Below are 27,444 nucleotides of genomic sequence, written 5' to 3'. Positions count from 1 at the left end.
TATAGAATGGATGACAAGGAAATTCACGCTGATGAACATAATTTCAAACAAATTGCTCAAATAAATCGTGCTGCATCTTTTTAAGATAGCCATTTCCCCAAATGTTCTCTTTTATGCACACTGTGTTTGGCAATGGTGCTCCTTAGGCATCAGGTATCATCTAAAATAAAACATAACAGATTTTTTCTAAAAATATGCCACTTAAAAAAATTATGCTGCAAATGCTAACGGCTGTGCTGAAAATGTATCAAAGCAAAAGAGCACACAGACATGGGGGAACAGATCCCATCTGCTAATGGCCACCCTCGCAGCTCCGAAGGTCTTGGGAACAGGATATTGTATGGAGCACAGCTCTGAGGGCAGACCTCAACTAGCACACTGGAAAAGTAATTCTATGATTAAAAAGAAATAATTGGAAATAATATTACATTGCATGTCATTTCTCTAATGTACTCCAAAAGAGGTATCAGCCTAAAAAAGAATATATTAAAGAAATTAAGTAAAATAATTATCAAGGAATCTTGGCAGTGAAGCTAGTGAGAAATTTCATTCAAACATTCTCCTTCAATGTTGGTTGCCATTAAATGTTACCATGAAGGTATAAGAATACAAGAAATTTATCAACAGCAGAACCATAGAAATTTATCTCAGCAGAAAATTGTTCCTATGCAACTGAATAATTAGTTTCACTTAAGTTGCTCAGCCTGTGACCGCCGTCTGTGTCCCCTTTTGTCTAATTCTTGTTAAATCCCCGTTCAGCCATCGCTCAGCTCTAAGATTATAGGATTGTATAATAAACAAAATAATTAGTTTCCAAACTTGTAACATACTGCAACATATTTCCTGGAACATGTTTTTTTTACAACTGCTATTTTGTATTCTCTCATGATTGAGAACTCAGCTTGCATGTATAAGAGCATTTGAAGAGAGGCTAATTCTACCACAAAAGTAAATTCACACTCATTTAGGAGGGCTAAATGAACAAGTTTTGATGCATGTACCAGAACGTCTGCATCAGCCAAGTCAGTCCACATGTACTGACATGCATCCCAGAAAAATTACCTATGGGTGGAGCATATTCCCCTTCAGACTTGTTAAATAAGGACCACTACCAAAATGGGGTACTTCCCTTTGCCAGGACAGAACTGCAGAGCACACCGGCAGCCTCTGCTCCACAGCAGCACTGACACAGACTGCTAGCACTGAAAACAAGACACGTCAGCTGCGGCCTTCAAAGCAAACTCATTACAATGGCACAATCTCTTTAGCCTTGAATTACGAGTGAACCCCAGGAGCACGGAATGCCCACAGGCCTAACCTTACACTCTGGAAGCCAACAGATTCAAAACCTGCAGAATGCCAATTGAATACCTTAACTTTTTCCTGCTGCGAGACTCAAAATCCTTATGAAAATGGAAATCCCTCTTTTCCAGAGGCGATGAAGATACAAGAGACAAACTTACAACTGAGAATCATTCCTCTCCAAGCACAGGCACACCACATGTGAGACCGCAGGGAAGACGAGCCCGGGAGAGGTGAGCGGGTCCTTTGCAGTACAGGATGGGCACTGGCACAAGCAAACAGGCTCGTACTTACCTCTGCCTTTCAGCGTGAGCTGAAGGACCAGAGTCACAGAGGAGTTTGCCTTAAGAACCCGGCACCACCAGTGTGACACGGCTCACACAAAACCCACTGTCAGGAGGTAGGAGGCGGCTGGTTGCGGACTGGGGGCAGCGATTTCCCAAGGCCGGGTCTCTACGGGGGAAGCTGAGAGAGGAGCCCGTCAGCTCAGCCAGTAGAGAGAGCTGCCCCGAGTGTGCAGCGGCTGCTGTGAGACGGAGGGAAGGGGCTGTATCTCCACCTCAGGCGCCTTCACCACACCATCCAAAAAAATTTACAGTTTTGAAGGGACTCCTCTGAACGCCCTACAAACGAAGCCATATTGATATAAACAATTAACTGGGGAGATGGGATGAGATGATGAGGGCAGCTTCTGGTGGGAGGACAGTGAGGAGAGAGAGGCCAGCGAGACTCTTGGAGCTGTAGTGCACAGGGGCAGCAGCAGAGCTCATCTTTCCCGAGGGAACAGCGGAGCTCCTGCTGGGCTGGGGCAGGACCTGGCCGGTGATGGGGAGTGCTGGAAGGCACTGCCTGTCTGCTGCAACAGCTGCTGCACTGCACCCTGCAGTACTCAGGGCCCACAGATCTTCCTCAAAGGAAAAGCCACTTCATAACAAAAGAGCCCTTTGATTTACCACACCTCTAGAAACACCACTAACCCCTTCCCTGCCTCCCTTAGCTTAATCTTCTGTGGGAGGTCTTCTGCATCCCATGCTCTCCTCTCTGGGGTCTTCTGCCAGCTGAGCTGTACCCCAAGAGCTGATGACTATAGCTCACTAGTCCTTCAGCACAGCGTGTTACAACAAACTGCAGACAGACATCACTTGGGACCAAACCAGCAAAACACACGTTATTGTGTTTGCCCTCCTTCTCTCTTCTCTGGGTACCAACTCATGTTACTACAGCACCCCAGACTCCACTCCCTCAACATTGACTGACCAGGCCAAGGACCTGCCAAATAGATAGCATCGTTCTTTGTAAAATATCTTCCAGCACAACCAAAAATAGAAGGATGGCCCTGCACTAATCATGACCATTAAAAAGCCTTCTTTAGTGTCCTTAGGGCTGAAAGTGTTATTGGCTGGGTTTAATTCAATGAACTCGAAGCAATGAAGTTCACTGAAACTGGTTTGTATGAAGAGTTTTTTCTCTTCAGAGAGAGCAGCATTAGACAATGAGGTGCTGGATCCCAGGAGGATATTAAACACTTAATATACTGGCAAATATGACATATAGAAATCTTCTGTGAAGGATGAGCAGCACAGCTAAAAAGCATAAAAAAGCTTGTGCTCATCTCCAGGCTGCTGCTGAGCACTGCAGACCTCCAGCTACTGAATCAATCCAAATTCAAGAGCTTTTCCTTCCTTTAATATTACACAGTGGCTTTTGCTAGCAGCGGGCATGACGAGCTGAGCGATTTCCTATGTAGCCAACTGTATTTAACTCTTTTTTTTTATTTTTAATATATTGCAGCAGTAATTTCCAGTAATTGTCCAAAACTGCAGTTTACTATTATTATTGATTTTGGACCAAATCTGAAGCATTTTTATTGGAGACATTAGGAGTTATTGCTCCCTAAAGATCTGGTTTTACAAGATGTAGGAGAGTGTCACTATAAAAATGAATTTCAGTATTTTCAGTATAACGATGTCATTTAAATTAATTTTTGTGGTAACTCCTGCACCCGAGGAGACCAACAGCACCCAGCCAACTCTAGTTAAAGCTTATCCTTGCTGGGTTAAAGACTGTAGAAAATACCAGCCCTACAGGGCAAAATTGGCAAGAGGAAAGCACATTAGTTAACATTTGCCATACATGAGCTCATTGAAGCAACTTTGTGAAGGTACAGTACAGGATTCCTGGAAGACTGGGGAAGCCTCAGCTCAGCAGAAGGCAGTGATAAGGTTGGCACTGCTGCCACTGGAGCCAGATTAGAGTCCATATCTGTATCAAAAGCATGTCAAACACTGATACAGGGCTCCTGTGCAGGAGTGTGTAGAAGACTGGTTAGTGCTGTACAAAAGGTGACACTTGAATACTCCAGGCAAAATTTCCAAAACCTCCCCAAAAGGGCAAAGGAAACAGGAGCTCTTTCACCTCTAGGTCTGTGCTGGCACAGCTGGTCCTGGCAAAAATAAGGCTCATAAACCCTTGCACTCAGCAGCTGGGACAAAGACCAGAAGTGATAATTGATTTCTTGTACAGTTACCTCTCTGATTTACTCTGCATAGGTCCCACCAACACTAGACTTTCTATCTGTTAGTTAAATAAGGTTTCCAAGCTTGAACAAACCCGCTGATGATATTAAATAAGACAGTTTCTTTGAAAGAGCTACTGAACAAGAAAATAGCTTTTTTTCTCCCCACCACAATTAGTGAAATAGTTTTCATCTCCTTTCTTTTTGAGTTTTTTTTCTTGAGAAGCAAAATAACAGCCTTGCCGATTACTCTTTGCTAAGGTACCCGATTGTGGTGACATTGAGGCTGACCTTGGAGTCACCTCCCCCGCTGCCGCACTCTCCTTTGTCGTACCACCATTTGTTTTTCAATTTGTCCAAGAGGCCTTGCTCATTCAGTTTTAATACTGCCAGGTTAACAGCATTTCTTGAAACGATAAAACATAACTTGTAAGAAAAAATGCACAAATGCTTAGGAAATCGTAACGTATAAAAAAAGGAGCACAAGAGGACAAATTGGCTAAAATTTCACAGAACGTGGAGCTATCAAAATGTCTGTACAGCAAATACAGGGTTAAATATTGGAAGGTGGCATGGAGGATAACATTTGCTCAAAACTGAAGTGTGCGGGATGGGGAAATTGTCTTTGAGAAAAAAAGTAACAAGAACACCACATCATGCAGTTAACATTCGTCACATATGGCAGGTTAACTTGGCTTTTACCATTTAAATTGAAAAAGCCATTGAACTGTAAAATTAAAACAGCAACAAACAATCAAAGAGGACAACACAAAGAGAACACAAAAAAATGGATGCATTAAATAAATGAAACCATAATTTACCGTCTTATTTAACTCCATGGAATATTGAAGATTTTAAACTTTAAAGTTACCTCAAAATCCACAAGAAAGAAAATGACAACACAATACATCAGGGTAGGTGGAATACTATAACAACATGGATATTGTTATATTATTCCACCCACCTTAATGCTGAGCCTTTGGGGGTTGCTACACCATAGCCCTTGGAATCCAGGTTGCCTCCAACTTTCATGGTGTCGCAGGGCTTGCGCTGCTCGATGTACTCGTTCATCGTGGACTCCAGCAGGAAGGCAAACTTCCCCTTGGACTTCCGCACCCGCGCCACCCCGTCCGCTGTCGTCTTGGTGAACACCGAGGGCTCGGCCGACTTCATGTATGACCACATTTTCTCGTAGACAGCTATTTTTGATCTCTGGGAGAGATGAAAGGAGGGAAATGAAGAGTCATGTTGGCAAGACTGAGCTTCTTGGGCTTAGCTGGCTTAAGAGGTATAATGACACCCTGTAACTTATTAAGGCTAACAGACCAAAAAAGTCAAGGTAGCTTGGAGAGAGATATATTGCTTCCTGAGCAAAGACCAAATGACAAAATGTTTGGGGAGAAGAAGCATACCTCAGACATTTATTCTACTGATTACTGAGTAACTGGCAGCCTCGGAATAAGCAACAGTGTGTGCTCAACCCAGCCTTGGCTCCTGTTCTGTGCTGGGTTTATCCACCCTGTGTGCTGCTCTGCTATTGAGTCAGAGGGAGGATGGGAAATCCCAGCTCATCCATCATGGCCAACAGATGCAAAAGGAGTCTCTCCTCTACACACAAATCCTCAGCATTGTCTTTTTTTTACAGTAACTGCAGCTAGAAAGGGCTGGGATTTGCTTATTGCAAGTTTTCAGCAAGGCAGGAATGTGTTTTTCACAGTGGCGATGGAGGTCTATGATACGGGAGACCATGACATTCTAGTGGCTACAACAGAGATGCTCAAACAAGGTACATAAATAGTAATTACAAAATCTTTTATGAATCAATAGTCAAACATTCAATTGGTTTCCCATTTTCCTAAAAGACAGCAAATACAAATATTAGCAATAAGCTGAAAAATTGCTGGTTAACTGCCTGTCACCCATCTATATTTTTTCCTCCTGTTTTGAGACTGATCAAACCCTAACAGCCTCTAGCTCAGCACACAAGCTTTGTAAACCTGGAAATGTTGAGAAATGTGTTATTTCCACTTCTCACTCTTCTCCACCAGTAACATTTAAGCCACCCTCAGATCTTAAAGCCACCTCCAGACTGTCAAGAATTTGTATCCTGGACTACCAGTTAAACTTTCCTGCTTGGTCAACAGAAGGCAGTAATGCCAACTGCATTTCTCCAAAGTCTAGAAATCCTAAGGATTTATATAAGGCTTTCAGTCCAAGTTGTGGGTACCTCAAATTTATGCCTCCTATTCCTTACAAGTTCTACAACCTTCCTTGCAGAATAGGAATGAAGCAGGCAGTAGCTAAATCTAGTTCAAATTTAGCAAACTTGTGGTGGAAGGTTGCTAATGTCCGTTAGCTTGATGATTGAGACATGTTTCCTCCTCATTCAGGACAATTTAAAGCACTTTGAATAATGCAATGCTTAACAACCAACAGGGGTTAAGCCCTGCCTGCACTGCTCCTCAGATTAACATGTTCAGCTGGTGTTGCTATGGTGGATAGAGAAGAGCATGGAAGGCAGGATTTTATTTTATCCTTCCTGATGAACTGAAAAACAACTGAAAATGCAAACCAATTAAAATCAGCCCACCTGACAACAGGAAATCACAGAGACAAAATACAGCCCAGTTACGAGAAGGGCTGGCTGGGTGGTGGGTGTGAAAAACAAGTCAGAGAGAGCATCTCCTGGCTAAAGAGGGGCTGTATGGCTTTGTTTGCCCATCATCAGGACAAAGAAGGATGTAACTGGGGTTTGGAACGGCCCCTACATGGCTGAAAGAAGGAATCTGGATTTTCCTGACCTTCCCCTTCAACAGCAAACACTGGATAGCCTGAGATGAGGATGGTGGAGGCTCTGAAGCTGAGTAGGGAGTACAGCAGCTCAGCCCCTGGCAGGGAGTGCTGAGCCTTATCTGACTGCAGGACCATGGATCCTGCCCAAGGAGGGAATCTCACTGGGGCTCAGGGCCAAGCACCCATGGGCTGGCAGCCAGAACACCCCGACAGCCACTTTATTCCTGCCTGCTCGAGGTGCCCTCTCTGAGCACACTGGCTTGGCACTCCTGCTTTTCCCAAGAACCCATTTTATGCAGGTGGGCATTTCCTCATCTCCTGCCCTGGTGGGAGCTGCCCAGGGCACTGCATGGCTCCCAGGAGCCTGCCAGAGGGGCTGTGGGGATTCCAGGGATAGCAGGGATACCACTGGGAGGTGGTAGCTGTCACATGTACCCTGTGGGCAGCAGAGCAGTGTGGCAGCTCTGCACCGATGCAGGTGGCAGTGCAGGCAGTGTCCCAGGCATAGCCCCTGGCCAGCCTCCAGCCCCTCTTGCCCAGCTCTCTTGGGCAGAAAGGGAACATTAAGCAGCCTGGCCAGCCGACACAGAGACTGCAGGAGCAATGGCAATCCTGGTGCATCTTAGTTTCAAGGTTCTCTTACAACCTTCCTCTTCTGTTAACATAAACAATACAAACACATCTGGCCATTTATATTTGCAAATAGGCACCCAAGGGACAAAAGGAAGGTAGAAAACCATCTTTACTCTTTATAGTTCTCAGCAAGCTGAAGTCTTGCGTCTTCCAAACTGTGCATGCCCTACGTATGCTTTTGCTTGTTTTCCTCTGCAGAGTGTGCCTTTAATTACTCAGATAAATCAGAATTTCTTTTACTTACAATCTTTTAACTCACGTTACCTGTCTGTAATAAGTTCTTTCATACTCTTTCCACCTGGCCTGACTACCTGAAAGCAATGGCCAGTACATCTGTGCATTGTTAATAATCAGTTATCTGTTGAGTGCCAACAGCATGCTCAGGGCTACACATGGTCCAAACAAAGCATGTTCCCTGCTCCAAGGGCAAAGGAATTCATGCTTCAGAAAACCAAATTCTACAACTGAAAACCTGATCTCTTTTCAACTTCAACAACCAGCCTAAACTTTATAGTCTGTTGCCTCCATTTAACTCTTCTGGATGATGTAGTTAAAAATCAGCTCCCATTTCTATACGGTCATTGCTCATCTTCTGCCAAGAGGGATTTTCATAGTATCTTGTTATTATCAAATTAACTAAATAAGAATGGCAGTCTGACCGAGTATAAATAGACAAAAATTCAAGCTAGAAATGAACAAAGCATGTGTTGACTGGGAAATGTTAAATCTAAAATGCATCAGGCTTGTGTTGGTTTTGGAGCACAGTCTGGCTGAGGATTCCAGGGGTCCTGAGAGAGAGGACCAGGGATGTGATGGGCTTTGGCCCCTGAGTCCTGCTTGGTTAGCACTGCTTCTTGCAGCCATTCACCCAAATTCATAATAAGGTGGAAGTAATTACTTATAAGGCTTCCTGGAGAAAGGGACAGTGCCACCAGATGAGCTGTGACAGCTGCACAGTCCTCAACAATGCTCGACGGCATTTTCTGCTCCTAGAGCCATATTTTAAACCTGCTTAGTGCCACAAAACAACCAGTTGATTAAATCTGGTCAAAGATGCAATGGGATTAAACGACAGATGGTATTTCTAGTAAATATTTTTCCCCAATTTTCCAATTGCCTCAACAAAACTCAACCACCCCAGAAGTCCCTAAAAGACTTCCAGAGAAGAAAAATGTCTTTCCTAACTATAAAGCTCCAAATTCTGTGTTGAAAGAACATTCTTACCCATCTGTCCCCTCTGCAGACATTCACACTGCCTCTCCCAGCCCCTCTAGGAGTATGACACCCATAAGAGGGGCCAGACAGCAGAAGCAACCACAGAGAAAGGATTTACACTCCAAAGTAAGGCAAGGTCTGACAGATCTACACTGCTGCTAGAGTTCAGTGGCAGTAAAACATTTTCCCTGTCAATAAAGTGTTACTTTTAAAGAGATCCTTAGGGGAAAAAAAAAAGTCAAACTTAAAAGCAAAGATTTAAGCCAATTCAAAGCCTATAACTACAGTAACTCCCTATGCTCTGTAGCTCCTATTTCTTTGATATTACTCTCCAGAAGTCCGCCACACACATTTCCTTGGGGTTTCAAGGGGATATTATTATAATTTTTTTCTTAAAAGCAACATTTTCAGTGTTTCATCTAGGCCCTGAGACACATTAAAGCATCTTTTCATTATTGCAACCTTACTGCAGATATAAATAGAACTGGCCTTTGCTTTGTCAATAATGCTGGCTTTTTTTTTTTTATTATTGGGATATGTTTATGCAGAAGTATGAGCCACAAACACCACAGCCAAGGGTGCAGGCAGCTCCCTTCTGTGGCAGCAGAGACAGCAGCTCTCGTGCCAAGGACTCACTTCACTTGGCCCGTTACTAATCGGCACCTAAATACACATTGCTTCTGGGTAGCAATGCATTCATTTGAAAAGAAGATGCCAATTCCATCAGTCCACAATTTTAACACTGTCTTCCATTCTCACTGCTCCAGCAGTGAAATGAAAAAACAGCCAGTGTGTGGTAGCATCCAGAAGGTGGCCAGTCAGGGCTGGGTGAGTGATACAGGTATGGGAAAGAGGCAAATTTGCCTCTCAGCTGCAGCTATTTCTTCAATCCATCCAACAACCAAAAAACCCAGCAACCACAAATGTGGCTCCAGCTGAGCTAGACCTGGTGCCCTGGTTTCACTTTTGCACATTCCAAATCACCTAGAGATACCCAGCAAATCCCAGCACATCTTGGACAATTCCTTGACACTGGTTAAATTTAGCTCTAAAATATGAAGCCTTCTCCCAGTGACTGAATTCCCTTCCCCCTCTGCAGACATCTGTCTCACACTTCTGCTAAAAGTGACATTGTGTTACCTCCTCCACTACTGAGTAGGGGTGAAGCTGTTGTGTTTGAAGGAAGCAATATTTCTCCTTTGTAGTTAAAGTATGTTATAGGAATGACTTTTACCTATTTTAGAATGTTTAACTCTTCCTATCACCTCCTCCACAACCTGAAGGTCTTCTTCCAAATATCTCCTTGTACACTCTGTTGGCATATTTTATTAAAAATCACTAAAATGATCCCTAATTTCTTATGATCCCTAATTTTCTTATCAGAAAGTGATTTCCCAGCAGTCAAGCTCAAATTGTTCTCCTATAGTTGAGGGTTGTTGATCTTCCAGTCATGAGCCAAATTTACCAAAATAAATTTTATTTTAAAAATCCAGTTATATATTCTCTACTTTATACTTTAAAAAATTTTAGATTATATTGATGTAAATTTTTTTACCTCTGCCTTCAAAACTAAGTGTGATAAACAAGGTGTAGCAAAATTAAAAAGCATGTGGACCATGCTGGCTGCAGCACACACATAAAGGTAGGCAGAGATATCAGTAAAAGTACTAAAGCAGCACTTACCACTCTCCTCAGTTGCATGGGCCCTATGACTACATTATAGCTCCTTATAAGGGAGATTTACAGCCCTTAAGTCAGACAGATGTTGCTGACACAGAACACAAAGGTACATACTAAAATCAGTGCAGGTATTTAATCTGAATAATACACGCTGCCTTTATAGAGATGCACACCTCACTTTGTATAGATGCACACCTCACTAGAATGAACTTGGGCAGTTAAGTGTGAACTGTAGCTTCATTATCATTACTCATAGCTTTTCCCTCATGTGTGCAATTAGCTCTTCTGCAGCAGCTAATGAGTCCAGGAGCCTATGAACCATTTAAAAGCAAGCTACTAAACAGGAATGAAAAAAATGGCAAGAGACTGCCTTGGCACCGCTGCTGCTGCCTGGCTTGGGCCGCACTGATATCCACTGGGTTTAAGCAGCTGTTTGATTGAACTTCTAATATGGCAAATTGCAGTGGAGTGGCATCACTGTGTTTGCTGTTTGGATATGGCCTTGATTTGATGCCTTTCCACTCCCACCTCAAGCCTGATGTTGTCATCCCTGGCACAGCTGCCTCTGAGGGGGAGTGAGGGACACTGGTGGGAACCTTCATTCCAACCTCAGCCCTGGGGCACACGGAGGCCAGCCTAATGATGATGCTACATAAGAACACGATAAATATTACTAGTGAGGTCCGTCTGCCTGAGATTTCCAAGCTCTTTACTGAGAATGTAAAAATAGGTCTCATGAAGGCCAGAGGGCACCATTAGTCCCCTTTCCTCAGGGAGGACATGAAAGCAGAGATGTCATTTACTGAAGGTCATAGGGCAGAGTCTAATAGATCAATGTCACAGCTTTTAGCCACAGATAACTTGTGATGCCAGCAATTCACTTACCTATATGGACAGAAAAATCAATCCCATCATTACATGAACCTCTTGCTTTTATTACATTCTTGGCAGAAGAAAGGTCAGGGCATTTTTCTTCTAGCAAGGCCAAACCCCAAGTCTACCAATATCTACCCATGGTTTATAAGTTTGTGGGGTGCCACGGAAAAGCAAGGTTCAAGCATGCACAAGTAAACTAGTCTGTGTGTTTGTAGGAACACACAAATCTTCAGGAGTGTTATGCACACATGTAAAAGAAAGGGTGACCTGGTGACTAATAATATTTTGCAGCCAAACATGTGATGGGAGACATTGTCATGTTGTTTACTTGTTCAAATGATAACTTGCACTTTAGAAATGGCATTTTTCTTTCCCAATTGGAGCAAATGAAGCCCAGAAAGCAGAAGGATCTGCAAACTCCTGGGCTGCTGCTTTTCTCTAGAATCCTCTATGCCAAGGTGCCCCTGCATGGGGCTGAGAGATGAGGAGTCCAGCAGGGGGCTGATGGAGGTGGTGATGCTGGGGAAGGACAGTCCACAGCAGTGCTGCCTATCCAAACAGCTGGGGAAGCAGCCTAATAAAACCTCTCCAGGCTTCAGCCTCTCCACACCTGACATAGACAGTGGTCTGATTACAAAAGAGTCCTACAGAAATAATACAATATTTTAGGAGTTGTGTTTTGAGACTTTCTTCCTGTGTACCATGGTCCTTTTCAAAGTGTGACCTTTGGCAGCAGGCAGGTGATGTGCTGTAGCTGCCTTAACAGGCACCCTTTCTGCAGTGGGCTCTGCTCACACCAACAGACAAGCAGAGTCACTCCAGCTGCAACCAGATGTTGCTGACATGTCAGAAACAGTCTGAGCAGCAGAATGTAAGACATCCTTTAAGACATCCTTTCCTGGCACAACACTGAACTTCAGACTATACTCATCTCACTTTATTGCTGCCATCCATTCCTCCTTGTTGCAATGCTGATTGGGAAATTAAAATGAAAGTCTTTACCAGAGACAAGCTGCCTTTGTAAATTGTCTGTGACTCAGGGACAGAGCCAGTGCTTGGGCAGTGCTCGCCCCAAGGAAGCAGTGCCGGGGTGGTGAAAAGGGCTGGGTGGCACATGCCAGCTGTGCTGTGCTGGACAGCTGTGCAGTGTAAGCCTGTCTGTCTGTTTGTCTGTCTGCCCAGGGAGTAGGAGCAGCACACTCTCGAGCTGCCTGGAGGGAGGCTTGCGTCAGCCTTCAGGCTAAGGGGCATCTTTCCAGCAGTGACATATTCAGCAGAGTTGTCTTGTCTGGGCAGCTGAGCAGCACAACTAGCCCTGCTCTGGATTTGGCCTGTAATAAATTAACAGAGAACAGCATTTCCAGCACATGATCTGAACACTGTCAGGTCTAATGAGTTTTCAGCTCCAGACAGAAAAGGCCAATATACAGGCAATGATGGAGAAATCCCAGTGGACTGTAAAGAGGGAATGTTTCATATTCACGTCATTAGAGTTTCTAAATCTTCATCTATTTTCTAACTATGCAAAAGTAACAGCAGCAGTGCTGTGAGTAATTTATCAGCACCCATGTATTTTAAATGAATCTCTAATAAGCATGTACTAATGTGACACAGCAGCATTACATAAAGTAGTAGAGACTTGAAAAACCAGGGTCCTTGCTGTCTTGAGCAATGTCATTATCATTATTATAGAACTGTTCTCCAAAAAGCAGAGCATTCAAACAGCAAGTGATTTTACCCCCAGGCACTCTCTGCTTCTCTGTGGTACAAACACAGTTACGGCATTAACCCATTGTGAGCTGCTGTGTCCAGCTTCCCACGGGCTGCAGCCCCTCTGTGCCCAGCTTCCCACGGGCTGCAGCCCCTCTGTGCCCTGCTTCCCACGGGCTGCAGCCCCTCTGTGCCCTGCTTCCCATGAACTGCAGCCCCTCTGTGCCCAGCTTCCCATGAACTGCAGCCCCTCTGTGCCCTGCTTCCCACGGGCTGCAGCCCCTCTTGCTATCTGGCTCCTATTCCCCACAGCCCTGCCCTTGCAGAGGGTGACTGCTGGATGTTATGGAGACAAAGGTGAGCTGGAAAGCCTAAACCACAAACACAATAGTTGATAGACAAATGCCATCTGTTATTGAAGATAATGAAGAGACTTACTCAAATATTTGTTACTGTTGACTGAAAGCTTTGCTACCTCCTGGCTTGCCTGCTGAAATTAGTAAAATGGTTCAGCTACCTTAAGCCCAGCACCATTCAAATACTTCCTTTCCAAGGAGTGCATGATGGATGAGCTGTTAATTTTAGTTCATGTAAGAATACATTTTCCTCTCCAATCCATAGGCCTAAAGACATTAGATCACTTCATGGGAAACCATTTCTTTTGCAACTATGTCACATTTGATTTCCTGTTGCCTTTAAAACTCCCTGTTGGCCATGTGGCAGAAAGGAGGTTCAAGAGATTAAACGAACCCCACAAGCAGACCATCTATCATCCACGCAGTGGAGAGACTCTGATCTCTCTGCACACATACATTCACCTTTTAATATTTGTACATGCTCCCACCTATATCAAACGGGAAGAGAGAGAAAATATATGGGTGAATAAAATTTTCATGCCTTCTGTGATGAAAAACAGTTAAAGTACAGTACTTTTTATGATTAACCACTGCCACATTGTGTATCTCAAATCTGTAAAACTCATCTTTGAAGCTACCACTTTTCTGTGATGTTCTATTCTTTAAAGCCCATAAATACAATCACACTTCAATATTTTTGTCAGGAATTTGTTATGATGACTCTGTTGTTTTGCTCGATGTCAAGAACACAGAAAGCTGCAAACTGCTAATCATAGTTTTATCCTAAGGCAAAAACAAAGCATTCGTATGACTGCTGTGCTAGAAGCAAGTCCTTCATCTTCACTAGCAAAATAAATTTTGAAATTAAAAATCAAAGAGTTTAACTACAGATGAAACCCTTAGTGCTGCGTGCACAGAGTTCACAATGGTGTTTTTAATAGCTTCTAATGATGATCTCAATATCGTTTGATTGCACTGAATGCATAAAAATTGTACAACAGCTATGGGTGTTTAACCCAAGGCTTCTCCTTACCTTGCTTGTGGAATTTATTTCCCTCTCGTCTTCAGAAAACCTTATCAATAGAGGAAAGCAATGAGCTCTTTAACTTATAACAGCGTGTAACATACTGGTGTTTCTGAACTCATTACAGTCATAATTCCTCACTCTCTCCTAGGGCTCTGAGATGGAGCTGTGCTCCTCCTTGGCTGCCTGATTGGCATTGGCCTTGTCTGCCACAGTTAGAGACACCTGAATGGGGAATCCTCTCTGCATGCTGCCAGCTGGAGGGGCAAGTGGCACTTGGCTCTTTCAAGCCAGGAGAGACCTACTGGTGCCACCACAGCCCCATCTCACACAGCCCAACACAAGGCTCTGCTGAACAGGAGGGGAAGTCTGAGTTACCCCATGTGCTTTTAGCTGAAGGTATTTCAAAGTCCTTTTGATAGGTTAAAGTAATGTTTTATTTTAATTTCAATATAATTTGGAGTTCATTTGTTCTTTCAGATAAATGTTCATTTTCTGTTTTGGTGCTAATCTGCCTGGTGTTTTTTGATTTGCTCTCAAACGAATTGTTTTCTATGTTGCCTTTAGTTTTACCAGCTAAACAATTTGGTACTTAAGTTTCTTTTCAAGAGATACCTCACCAGTCCCCTTCCCACTTAGAGGTTTTTCTGGTAGCTGTTTGCATGTCTAAGTACCTTTCCTCAGTATGGGCAACCATAAATGCAAAGCCTCTTGCCAGTGCATCTCATGATTTTCTATCTGTCCCTGCTGAACTACTCTGAATTGACAAAACCAAGAAGAGACCAAAATGGGGAACAGCTTAAGGGGCCATCCTTAGCATGACTTCCTGTGTCTTAAAAACTGTGGATGCATAGACAAAGTCCAGAAAGGATTCACAGCTGAACCTGGTTTGTAAAGAATCACTTTTTGAACAAACTGATGAACCAACTGTAAGAGCTGGAGCAACCATCATGCCCAAAGAATCTTCGGCCTTTCTACTGAAATTCCTAGCAGATCTGGCTACTAATGACATTTCCAGGAGTAAAAATCAGGCACTGACTTCAGGGCAGCAAGTCATTCCACCTGAGGCATGGGAGAGCCACTCAGTAGCTGAGTTGTTTGGCTGGGGACATCCTTAAACTTGTGAAATACAGAAAGAAACTGAGAAATATACAAAGAAAAATTTCTACAATAAAATAACAGTCATTTGAGATATTCTCTCCTGAATTTTAGTTAACAGTGATTAACTACACAAGTTCTCAGTGAAGTGTACTAGCAGGCCAGCTGTGTTTGTCAATGATCAAACAAACACTTGGCAAGCTATTTTGCAGAAGCATCTTAACAGAGATATCTGCTATCAATTAAAATAAACCACCATTAATTCAAGGGCAATTTATATTTCTAAATGTCTACAAACATGTTCTGCTTCTGCTGATACAATACAGCCAAGTTTAGACAAGAATCACTAATTGGTTGGAAAGGTCATGCCTTTTGAATATACGCATATTGGAGGTGAAACACATTAGAGTGAGATATTATACTTAGGCTCAGTGCTAAATTTGGATTAAATGGCATTATATTGATTTGATAAGCTGTTCAGATATGCTGAAACTTTAATTGGATGTATTATAAGATGTTAATTCTAAGAGATACACCCTTAAAAGTAGGTTAGGGATTTGAAACCTTTTTCATACAGGCCTTCACCCACCTTCAAGAAAGAGAAAGAGTAATTTTGGAGTATTTAATCTGAGACCATGTGTTAATAAATACCTCAGGAGAGGTTCTTTCTTTTCCTTTTCAATATGGATGAGTGCCCTTTGAAAGCTAAAAGGGAATTGATGTAATCTATTGATTGCCATTTAAATGCCTTTATAAGCTAATCAGTGCAAAATGTAAAATGTTTCAGAGCAGAAACAAGCAAAAACCATGAGAATACAAGAAGGTTTCTCTGAATCTTAGATACACTGGGAGGACAAACACCCTTATGCAGAGAATCACCAACAAGTGATGAGTGTAAATAGTGTCTGCTGTGAAACTGTTACAACATACCAGCTCTGGCTTTAATTGTGAGAGCAGTGTTGGAATTGTGAAAGCAGTGCTGGAATTGTGAGAGCAGTGCTGGCACTGTGAGAGCAGCAATTGTGTATCCATGTTAACCTCCATAGCTGGGAGAGCCTCTACCTGGGAGACACTAAGATGTTTAGGGAAACTGCCAAGACTGGAAAAGAGGTCATGAGCTGGAGTCTGCCCAGGTCTGAAGTGGCTCAAAGTCATTACCATCTGTTCATTTGAATTGAGAGGCTGGTATCAGTCCAGTTTCAAGTATTCACACTGTAAAAAGAACCTTCAAAAGAGATCCTGTCTGGAAATGGAGCTGGCAGAAGTGAGCCATGGCCTGGAGGTTCTAAGAGCTTCTTCTAACACATGCAGACAAGATGGTGGGATCTGAAGCTCACTTACAGGTCATCCCTTCATGATGCCTCAGGAGGCAATTTTTCCTTTCTACTGTCAGTCTGGCACCTTCCACTGGCCAGCAGCAGCCATTGAGATCAGTATCTGATTAGAACCTTTGAGAAACATTTTAGCCTTACAGCTCTAGAAAGATACAGCCGCACAAACTTCTTAATGAGATCTTGGAGAGATTGTCCTGAATTTCCTGTGTGAAGCCACGGCCCAGCTATAAACCAAGCTACTCCTTTCTCACTGAGTAAATGACCATGAGCCCTTAGCTAACTGCTGTTTAAACTAGCAAAATGCTGGGGGCAAATGGGTGGAAGATATTCCCCTTACACAGGGAATAAGCATCGCCCTGTACTCAGGAGAACTCACAGCTTTATCCAATTCAGAGCACTGTCACTCCCACTGATGCCTCTGGTAGCAGAGTGAAAAGAGATGCCAAGGAAGAACAAGTCCTCTAAAACACAGAGAGGTGCCATCTGTGCTGCAGGACCTTGGAAAGCAAGAGCCCTCTAAGTTATTTCAAGTTTCAGCTGTCTTTACCATCTTCTTAAGTAACTAATAAAGACTGTACAATGAAGTATTTGTGTGAACACACACATTTATTCTAAGGCAAAGTTCTTGCCCTTTTCAAATCAACTGAAGAAGACTGCAATTACAACACTTTCTTGGATGCATCACTCTATTCAAATTAAATACTCTGCAAAAGTTAATGCAACTGAAATTATGTTGCGTGCCTTGAGAACGCCAAAGAGAGAGAAGCACACTTAGGGCTCATTCTTCTTCCCACTTGTCCCATACAGCCTTGTTCCACCCTGCTGGGGCTCTGCTCTCGTCCATCCCCACCTGACTCCTCTCCTGGCCTGATGGAGCTGGCAGCTCCTGACAGAGCTTCTACAACCTTGCTTTTCCCACCACCAGCAGAGAGACACAGTTCATCTCAAGATTATTACCAGCACATCAAAGTATTCATACATTTACCAGACTTTGTATCCTTTCACATGAAACACTCATTCCTCGGATCTCTCTGCATTAAGAGGTTTCCTTGTTGTGTCAAATTATTAAGGAAATGAATGAACATCCCCATACAATCCCTCCTTCTATATGAACTGTAACAAGATAGCAAAAAGAAGGCATTTTCCCCACTAAGATCAGTATAGTGATGATAAACAGCCACCAATGTTTCTAAACAAGTTACGCTACGTCTTTTGATAGGTTCACTCAACTTATTTTTGCTGTAGAGATAATATTGCCTTGGGTTGACAATTAAACAGAGTAAAATTTTTTATACACTAATGTCACCCTTACAAGGTCATTGCTCATCTCAAGGACTTTAACACGAACAGAAGCTGTTGTAACGTACCTGCTACCAGAGTTAATTAATTAAGAACCGAGTATCTCTTTTAATATAAAGACATTACAGGCAGAGTGCAAAAGCTTCATAAAATACCTCTGCATTACCTTTCAGGTTTACATCAGATGTCTATGTACATATATGTGTGTGTGCAGTCACGTATTCAAATTTTAATTCAAAGAACCCTGAGTATTCCTCCAAGGAGCACCCAGTATTTCATCAGCCTACAGCAGCAAGGGTTGTTTTGCCTTCCTCTTCCCTCCTGCTTGCACCTGGCCAGTATGCATGACAGGCAGTAATTAGTCCTGCAGCACTGACCGCTCTTCTATAAAAAAAAACAAAAACAAAAACAAAAACAAAAACAAAAACAAAAACAAAAACAAAAACAAAAACAAAAACAAAAACAAAAGATTGGTTTAAATGGCATCTGATTGGCAGTGCTGAGAGAGAACCAAGAGCTCCCTGAAGGGTCTGAGCATTCCAGTTCACCCTTGGAAAGAAGTAAGAGTTTTTCAGGATGATGTTTTCAGAGACAAAAATGGACTGAGATCATACTTAGTGTTCCTAGTGTCTCTCACCAAACTCTCTGCAGTTCAGCCTGTGGCTTGGCAAGAGAAGAAAGGATGATCTTAAATAAAAGCATCCACCTGCCCCCAATGTTGCAAACCCTGCGTCTCTCCAACCAAGGTGAAAAACAAGCAGAGTTCTGGGGTACAAAATTTTTACCTGGCTGTCAGATACAGCTACAGCCAGATGCTGGCGAGCAATGAAGACACAACAATAGCAGCAATCAATGCTCGACCAGAAATGAGCAGCAGCACAGGACTCCCATCCCCCCTTCATTCTGGCAAGTATGTCGGATGGCATTACTGCCTGCCAGCTGGGCATGCACAGCAAGTAGGTCAAGAGCATCACTCCTTGCAAGAGTTTTCACTGCTAAATATTGTGCCAATGACTGAATTACTGCTTGTCAGACCAAAGCTCTGTAACTGGTGTTACAAAACCCATCCCATGAGAGCAGAGGTCGGGTTTTCCGTTTTGAGATGTTTCAGGTTAAGCAAAACCACTCATTTTTGATACAATGCCTTTTGATACCAAAATCTTCACTCAGTCCTGTCCTGATTGCATGAAACAGCTTTCATCAGGACAGCTATTACAGCTGGGTAAAATCAAACCCATAAATTAGGTACTTAAAGGAGATTTAACAGACTTACTCTAAAGAATTCTTTGGTTGAGCCTGAATCCAAAGTGCCATAGGCTATTTCGGTTTGTTTAGCCAGGTCCTCTGCACTCTCTATGGGTGAAACCATCCTTTCCACCGTAAGGAAGGCAGCGAGATTAGCAGTGTAGGAAGAGATAATGATGAGAGTGAAGAACCACCAGACTCCTCCAACAATTCGCCCTGAGAGAGATCTATGGAAAAACACACATCATTAAATTGCTTTGAAGACAATCCTTGATTTTCTCTTTCTTCACATGCACAACCCTTTTGTCCAGATCGTCCATGTAGCTGTGAACAGGGTGACTGTGAGCCAGCTCCTGATAACCTTCCTCAGGAGTGAAAAATCAGACACCTAGTCTTACCTAGTGCAACTCTTTTTGTAGTCTTTCAGGGAAAGCAAGAGATAATTCAATTGAAGAGAGGAACAAGCTCTCCTGACTTCCACAAATTCTTTGTTGGAGAAGGCTTTTGCCAGAATATTTTTGTTGTCTCTGCGTACCCAGCCTTCCCCTGTGCTGGATATGCTGGGGTATGTCAGCATCATATCCCTTTGCCCAGCTTGGAGGACACAAATGCATCTTTTACTGCATCCACTACCAAAATGTAACATACAGTAAACATGCAAAAGAATGTACCAAAAATGACCCAGTATCCTTCTCTCATCACAACCCAGCAGCAATTACAAACAGAATGTGAATACTGAAGTGAGAAGAGAGGCTGGTTTCGTTTCTGTTTTATGCTAATTAAAATTTTCATGTTGCGCTGTTCCAAGTTAAGCATATCCCTGCTTCATAAGCACCAGAGCAACAGATAAGGAAACAGGAAAAAAACTGTGTTTAGTTTTTGTTGCAGTCTTTGGTTTTTGTTTTTTTAAAGGTATTCCATAAGGACTTCAGAAAAAGCTTCTTTGCAAACACGTAATTACAAAATGCCTAATGGTCAGAAGGGCTGCACCCTGTCAGCAAGAGCTCTTGATGCCTTACAGCAATTTAACATCAGCTTCAAAGTATTTGGTCCAGGCTGAAGGATGGCAGTGGCACATCACTCAGCTGGGTGGGGAATTTCATTGCCATGTACACTGGTTGTTCTTCAAAGACAGCATGCTGACCAAGAAACATTTGAATTGCTGAGACAAAGCTATTTCATGTTTTCCCTTAGTTCTACTGATACCAATGGAGGAAGAATCAATCCCAGACACATGTGTGGAATCTGGGTGCTGTAGTCCTCAGTTTGTGTGAAGAGAAGAAATAGAAAACTCTTACCTGTTTATTTGCTTCCTTCAAGCCCCTCAGTGCCATCCCCAGACAGTGGGTACAAGTTGTCCTACCAACAGATGGAGATAGGCAAAAACCAAAAGTCTCATGACGTGCCCCCAGCCCACCCACACAGGGGGGTTTGCTGGTAAAGTGCCCAGTCTTGGCCAGAGCCTGAGATTGCCTGAGCCATTAAAAAAATGCCATTAAATTATTCAGGAAAAAAAAAAAAGAAAAAAAACATATCCATCCAACATTAAAGATCATAACAAATTAAAAAAATCACCAACACAATAAAAACAGAAAAAAACAGAGCTCAATCTGGAATATGTGAGAGGAATGTGGAGAAAGGTGAAGCATCACTGCCCTTCACTCTACTCTGCCCAAGGACCTAAAGCAGCAGCTTCCACTGAGAGGGCAGATGAAGGCTGGTTCCTCAGAGTCGGCACACATCCACCAGATCACCCACAAGTGGAGGAGGCCTCCCTGCCTTTCTTGAGGGCCTCCCAAGAGGATAAAAGGCTTCCAAGATTCCACTTGGGCTGTGCAGCCGTTGTGCTCACTAACACACGGCTACTGAGTTGCTGCAAAGGGAATTTGAAGCAAAATAAATACAGATTAATGTCTTAAGTCAAGGAATCTATGTACCTTACTCTACATTTTTTGTAGGTATCATGTAAGTGGGATTTTACAGGTGGCTGCAGGCTTTTTTGGCCAGCTTCCTTCCTTAACAGATAGGGTCTTGGCTTTAGCTATTTGGTAAAGCTTGATACCCTCTTACTTGGACTGACACAATTTTCTCCAACTATAAATCAGCACCTGCTGAACTTGTCACATAAGGGTTCCTTTGGAGCCAGCAGAGAAAAAGAGAAGAGCCTGACACCCTCAGAAAGATTTATCTCACTTGCTGTAGTGTGGGATAAATCCAAAGTTGTCCATCTGTCTCATGACTTCAGAGGGAACCAAGATGCCTCACTAAAAACCACAGTCTATTGCTTTCAGATGGCTATGTCAGGTGAAATTCATCCTTATTTGGCTGCTTTTTTCACTACACACTTTCCATCTTCAGAGAAGGCCTGGAGTTGAACTCCTCCTCCCTGCAGTGATGTGGACAATTTCAGAGCCAGATTGAGGAGGAGTTTGGCTAGCAGGTCCAGCAGATGAACCATTTACTTCCTTGCAGCAGGACAAGCTTTATCTGGAGTTTCCAGGTTCCCAAGGCCCTCTTGCTTTAAGGTAGGTGAACTCGAAATAGGAAGATGAAAAAAAAGACTTATCAGGGTCTTCTGATAAATTCAGTGGAAGCATTTGGAATAAAATAATTTGTGTTCATTTTCCCTTCAGTTTCCCATAGGAAAGGTTTTACTTGCATTGGTAACTGCCCCTTCTGTTGGTACGACAGATGGGTTGCTAGGATGGAGATGTGCAGAAGACAAGTGCTTTCCAAACCAGTGAAACCTCAAACTCCTGTTGCTGCAACAATAAAAGGTTTGTGCCAGGCTGCATGTTCAGAGAGCACCCTACACACTGAGAAAGGTAAAAATACCTTGCCCCAGAGTTCTGGCAACCTGCATGAAGCAAGTCAGACAGACACAGGACAAAGACCACCTGAGAGGCAGGAGAGGATGGGAACGGGGGATCCCTTGATGAAAAAGGCACTTGCCCAAGGGTCTTACGTTCAAGAAAGGGGTCTTGCTAGATGGAGACTATGGCTGTTCTCAGAAGAGTTGAAGTCACTTCAAAGAAAACTGGATGTCACTAGAGCTGCTTCTTCCAGAGTCTTCCAACAAGCACAGAAAGAAGGATTAAACAGAAGCTACTACCGAGCAGTCTGGGCTGACATAGCTTGGTGTCACTTTGTGTCACAGGATGAGGCAAAAGAAAAATCAAATAAACCACAAAGTTGACACTGAAGGGAAGACAGACAGACAGAGAGTTGAAGAACAAGAACATGGACAAGCATGGCCTGGCAGCCTCCTTGACCAAAGAACCCCAGTTCACCCCATCCATCTGCTCAAACGAAGACTCCTTATACCCACTGCAGGGGCTGGTGTAGAGGGATGCAGGAGAGAAAGGGTTAGTACAGGTATACCAGGCTGGTAATCAGAGAGTGACAGTTTGGTTTATACTGTGAACCACAGAAATGTTTTTCTATTACTCAGTTTATAATTACAGAAAACTCAATCACAGCTTTTAATACCAGCACCACTTTTTCTAATGTAAACCATACCTGTCCACATATGCAATAATGCAATTAAAAACAATCAATTAATGCTTTAGCTTAATACAGCTTTCCAAATCACCTCAATTTGTATGACACTGTTTTAAAGTGAATTAGAGTGCTAACAAATGAGAGGAGCAAAACAGATCAGGAACAACAAGATTACAACTCAATTGTCAAAACAAATTCAGATGGAGTTTTCAAAAGCAAGTAAACAGGAAGACTGCATACCTTGAGAGGAAATTTAAAAGGAAGCATGGAGTCAAATGAGAACCAATTAGTAACAAGAGAAAAAAAAAAAACAAACATTCAAATTCACGTTCAGTTTCCAGGAGAATAATATATATAATACATTCAAACAAAACTTCCTTTATCAAAATAGCTTGGATTTTGTTTCTGCTCAAGGCCATAAAATGTATTTGATTTCCTGTATTACAGACACATAACAAGCTTCTCACACTACTCCATTTTTAATTGAGCTGTTTGGATCGATATAAGATGGTTGTTATGCTGACAAATAACCCTGAACCTGAACACCTAGCGTGGAGTACCTCGATATCCTGAGCACACCTCAGCTGGAACCCCCAAGCTCGGGCCCAGCCTTTTCCTTGCATGCCCAGCCAGCCCTTGGCCTTGGAGACACAACAGGCAGACACAGCATCTGAAGCACAGGCTTGAGATGCTCTATCATAGGAATGGCTGTGGGAGTTTCAGGAATGTCAGGTTACCCTCTCCTTGCTATTCTGAAAGTCCCACAAAGTCATTCCCATGGTCTTTAATAGGAGTCTCTTGAGTCTTCTGCTGTGAAAGCAGGGAACTAGAAATATGCCATCTAAATGACCAACCTCTTGAGATAGTTTTTAATAACCCCTCTGTCTTTTTCCATCAGAAATTAATTAATCTAGCCTCTTTGTTCTACATGAATAATGAGCAAAATGAAAATACATGATCTCATGGAGATTTCAAAGATACTTTTGCTCAGAACAGTGTTATAAATTTGACTGTTTTTTCCTGATTCAATTTGCTGTACACATCTTACATAAAAGCAAGCTTAATAATCTACTTTTGATCCCTCAAAAGTTGAATTTTCAATGCTTTAGCTCACTATGCAGAAAACACAGCAACCTTTGATATCAGAACAGAACTGCTGAAATAAATGTTGATTACATCAAGGGATGCACTAACTCCCAGCCTTTGGCTGCTCTCTGATTCTATTTAGACGACTCCTATTAAATAGAGAGAGGAGAGTATAAGGATATATCCTCTGGAATATCCACACAGCATACTCACCGAGGATAGATCTAACTAGTCATTAGATGTCACAGCTGTTCATCACAAAGGCAGCTGAAAGAGCCTTTATCAGCAAATACAAAAGTGATCTCTCCAGACTGCTTGTCGGCATCTCCCTACGAGTGCTATATGCTCTCATATAAGAAATTTATTCAGACAAAACTCACAATGGAAGAATGAAGCCCCTTTTAGTGGCAATAAAATAGTATGAAACATTCATATAGTCAATGTACTGTGAATGGTGTAACCTTACAAAGATACAGATTAAGAATGGAATACTTGGGAATAGTCCCTTCTATGTAAAAGAAATTTGACATTTTAATCAGCCTAAACTAACATTTCAGTCAAAGGAACAGTGTTTCTGGAATTTAAACCATGGTATTAAATTTCTCTTTTTTTCCCATTACAATACGTGTAACTGCCTGGAATGTTATAATGGAAGATAACAAAATAACTGGTCCTCTTCAAATGAGGGCCATATATTAATACTGAGTTAATAGCATCTGACAGACAGATAAAATAAATAGATATACTGCTGTCTTCCTCCTTTTTTTTTTGTAGGTATTTCCAAGGCACTTGTTGTGGTCATATTGAAAAAGCCAGTGTGTTCCACTTGTTATATAAGGTAAATGGCTAACCACGCCAGAGTCACATGAGAGCTTCCCAAAAATCCTATGCACTTCTATTTAAGTGTCAATAACCAGAGCTAGCAGAAACAGTGCGATGCCTGCAGCTTTCCATGTGATGTCCCAGTGCTTATTTCCCGGTCCTTGATATTGGGCACACACATGGTCAACAGCAATTTAAATGTTACTACGAATCATCCCCTTTAACAGCAAACACTGAGGCAAAGTGTCAATGAAGGTTTGAGGCATGAGGCAGAATCAGGGAATGCAAACAGGGAGAGGGAGCCAACAGCTGTCAGTGCAGAGGGAGGCAGCACACCCAGACACCAGGAACTGGGGAAACTAACGCAAATTTATAGGATGATTATTGTACTCTAACAGACAAAATCATGATCCTTCCCAAAAATATTCACAGAAATTTTGTCACTTGCTTCGGTGAGGCAACTCAAGATTCCTAATGCTAAATGGGCCAGGAAAACCTGGCACCTTTTCAATGATTTAGGTATTAAAAAAGGCAACCTGGAGAACAAGGTGCATTTTTAATGTCAGTACTCAGGAAAAAAGATCTCTCTCTTCCTCTAAACAGCAACCTTGTTAAATGGAAAGTGCTATTCTGTTTGTCTTTGCAGACGTTTCTAATAAATAAAATAGCTGGAAACTGGTTATTAAATAATTGTCATACAGAACAAAATTATTGTTCCATCACTAAGAGACTAGGTAATTTTACTGCTTATAGCAAGCACAGCACCAAAGTATTTTACCAGTGTAAATGCAGAAACATGCTAGATGTTATTAAGAAAAATCTGTGGTATGAATTGTTCAATTAGAGGGAGCTTCACTATTTTCATATGGTTTTTAAAATACTTCTATAAAAAGAAATATAATTCTACAGTAGTTAATAACAGTGCTCTCTCTTAAATTGGTATTAATATCAATCATACTTTATTACAGCCTTATCCAGAAAGAAAGTCTTCATGAGTAAGAAAAATCTTTATGGAAACTGGCAGTGCTTATTAGACCATATTGACTATGAACAGAGGGATAACAGATTAGACTGGACTGAAATAACACCACACATAAAGGACAGTAGCACAGTACATCTGGAGACATGAACATGTGCAAAATGGTGGTAAGCAGAAGGATGAAGAAGTTCAAGAAGAACAAAACTGAAGAAATTAGGTACAAAAGAAAGTAAACAGACTAGTAGGAGCCTTGATGGGAGTGGAGATGCTTTAAAATGCTGTTGCATGTGACTTTTAAAAAGAAATCTTATTTTGCAAAGCAGAATGTGTTATATGCACCAAGGAGATGACCGCAAAATGAGATATGCAGCAAAAACACGGTAGCACTCCAAGCATTGCTGAAAACAGAAAACCCTATGCATTTTACAGCCTCAACATGGTGAATATAAGTTTGGCAGAAATGCATAAAAGGCATTATAATCAATGCTACTTACTCTGGAGGTGAATGTTAGCAAGCATGGTGGCTTTATGAGGATGCTGAATATTGAATTGAAATGACAAAAAATTTGGAATTAAAAAAAAAATTTGCGAAAGTAACATATATGCACCATGGCATCAGAAGATGACCATAAAATGCAAAAAGGTGATGGAGTGATATGGAACAAACCTTGGAGAAATATCGCATCCTTGCTGCATAAAGGCACCCAGGGAAAACCAAAGGCTGTTAAATATTCCAAACTCATTTGGAGGGTCGGGAGGATTCTGAGGGTCACGTGGTTCTTCAGTGTTGTCTTCCAAATGCCACTCATAAGGGCTGAATCTGCTGACTAGGAAAAGAACTACGCTGACGCCAATGTAAGCAAAGACTATACACATCCAAATCTCATAAGCCAAAGGATCCAGGAAAGAGAATACGCCTGGCTTAGATTTCTGAGGCTTCTTGATCATGATGGAGATGCCCAGGCTCATAAAGGGCTTGGAAAAGTCTATGACTTCTTCTCGCACCAATGTTATGGTGAGGGGGGCGACAGCTATATCTGCTCTCTGAAAAGGGAAAACAAACCCAAGTTAGTTACAAGTCAGACACAACAGAGTCACAATATAGAGTCTCAGGCTAATGAATCAGATGATAAATTACAATAGTGAGTAGAAATAAATTCTTTGTAGGCTATTTTGCAGTCACTGAAGTTAAGGACTACATGATATTAAGAGAAAATTATTGACAAGAAAAATTACAATCAAATCTGTGCAAGGGGCTCATGACAGCAGCAGATACTTCTATTACATTAAAACAGATGTATAAACACTATGCAAACTGGACAGTGAGATGGCAACCAACACAATGCCATTTTATCGTAATGGTTCGTAACCACTCATAACACTTCGGACAAGTTCTGTTTGCTGTGTTCTGATTTTCTCTTTTCCATTCTTTCAGCAACTTCCCTTGCCTTACTGATTAGTCAGGATCTTTAAAAGAAACCCATGAGAAGTAATCAGTCACTGAATTTCAGCTGCACTTGGGTGCTACTACTTGAGTGCTCCTTTAAAACTCCACTGCAGTAAGTGGCAGAAGGTAGTAAGTACTGGGGGGATAGAAATCAGACAGACCCTTTCTGTGGTCATTGAAGAACCATTAACACAGATTACTGAATCCCTGAGGAGCAAATAGCCTAGATAATCTGAGGAGAAGGCAGTGTCATGTATGCCCTCCTGTCTTAGAGACCTTGGCTCTACAGGCCTGTAAGAGACCGAGCTCTGGGGCTGTGTCACCTGGAAGCACCATTGCATCTACTGCATCATCCATTGTCCACCTGTGTGATGGTGAACGAATAACCTTCCCTTCAATCTATACATCCTTGATGGATTTCAAGGGTAGGCACGCATGTAAAAAAAAATTACTTACTTTCCTGATTAAAAATAACATTCCAGAGTAGATTTTCAACATATTTAACTGTACCTGTATTTCTATGCTACAA

The 27,444-nt window shown here is 42.2% G+C and overlaps 1 protein-coding gene across 2 annotated transcripts in view; it reads right to left on the bottom strand.

Annotated features, from left to right (window-relative positions):
• Nucleotides 1-27,444, bottom strand: part of GRIA3 (glutamate ionotropic receptor AMPA type subunit 3) — a 141,407-nt gene that overhangs the window by 14,070 nt on the left and 99,893 nt on the right. Inside the window, exons 11-14 of one of the 2 annotated variants that reach the window (XM_062503089.1) lie at nt 26,136-26,512; nt 19,109-19,307; nt 4,782-5,029; nt 4,109-4,223 (exon numbers count right to left, since the gene is read on the bottom strand). In XM_062503089.1, the coding sequence (XP_062359073.1) occupies nt 4,109-4,223; nt 4,782-5,029; nt 19,109-19,307; nt 26,136-26,512 (939 nt within the window). The remainder of the gene's footprint in view (nt 1-4,108; nt 4,224-4,781; nt 5,030-19,108; nt 19,308-26,135; nt 26,513-27,444) is intronic. The other variant, XM_062503088.1, reaches the window with a different exon arrangement.

This window comes from Cinclus cinclus, chromosome 15 (genome assembly GCF_963662255.1).
Source record: "Cinclus cinclus chromosome 15, bCinCin1.1, whole genome shotgun sequence".
NCBI classification, from domain to species: domain Eukaryota; kingdom Metazoa; phylum Chordata; class Aves; order Passeriformes; family Cinclidae; genus Cinclus; species Cinclus cinclus.
The sequence above is the reverse complement of the archived record's forward strand: the minus strand, read 5'-3'. Positions and strand labels throughout refer to the sequence as shown.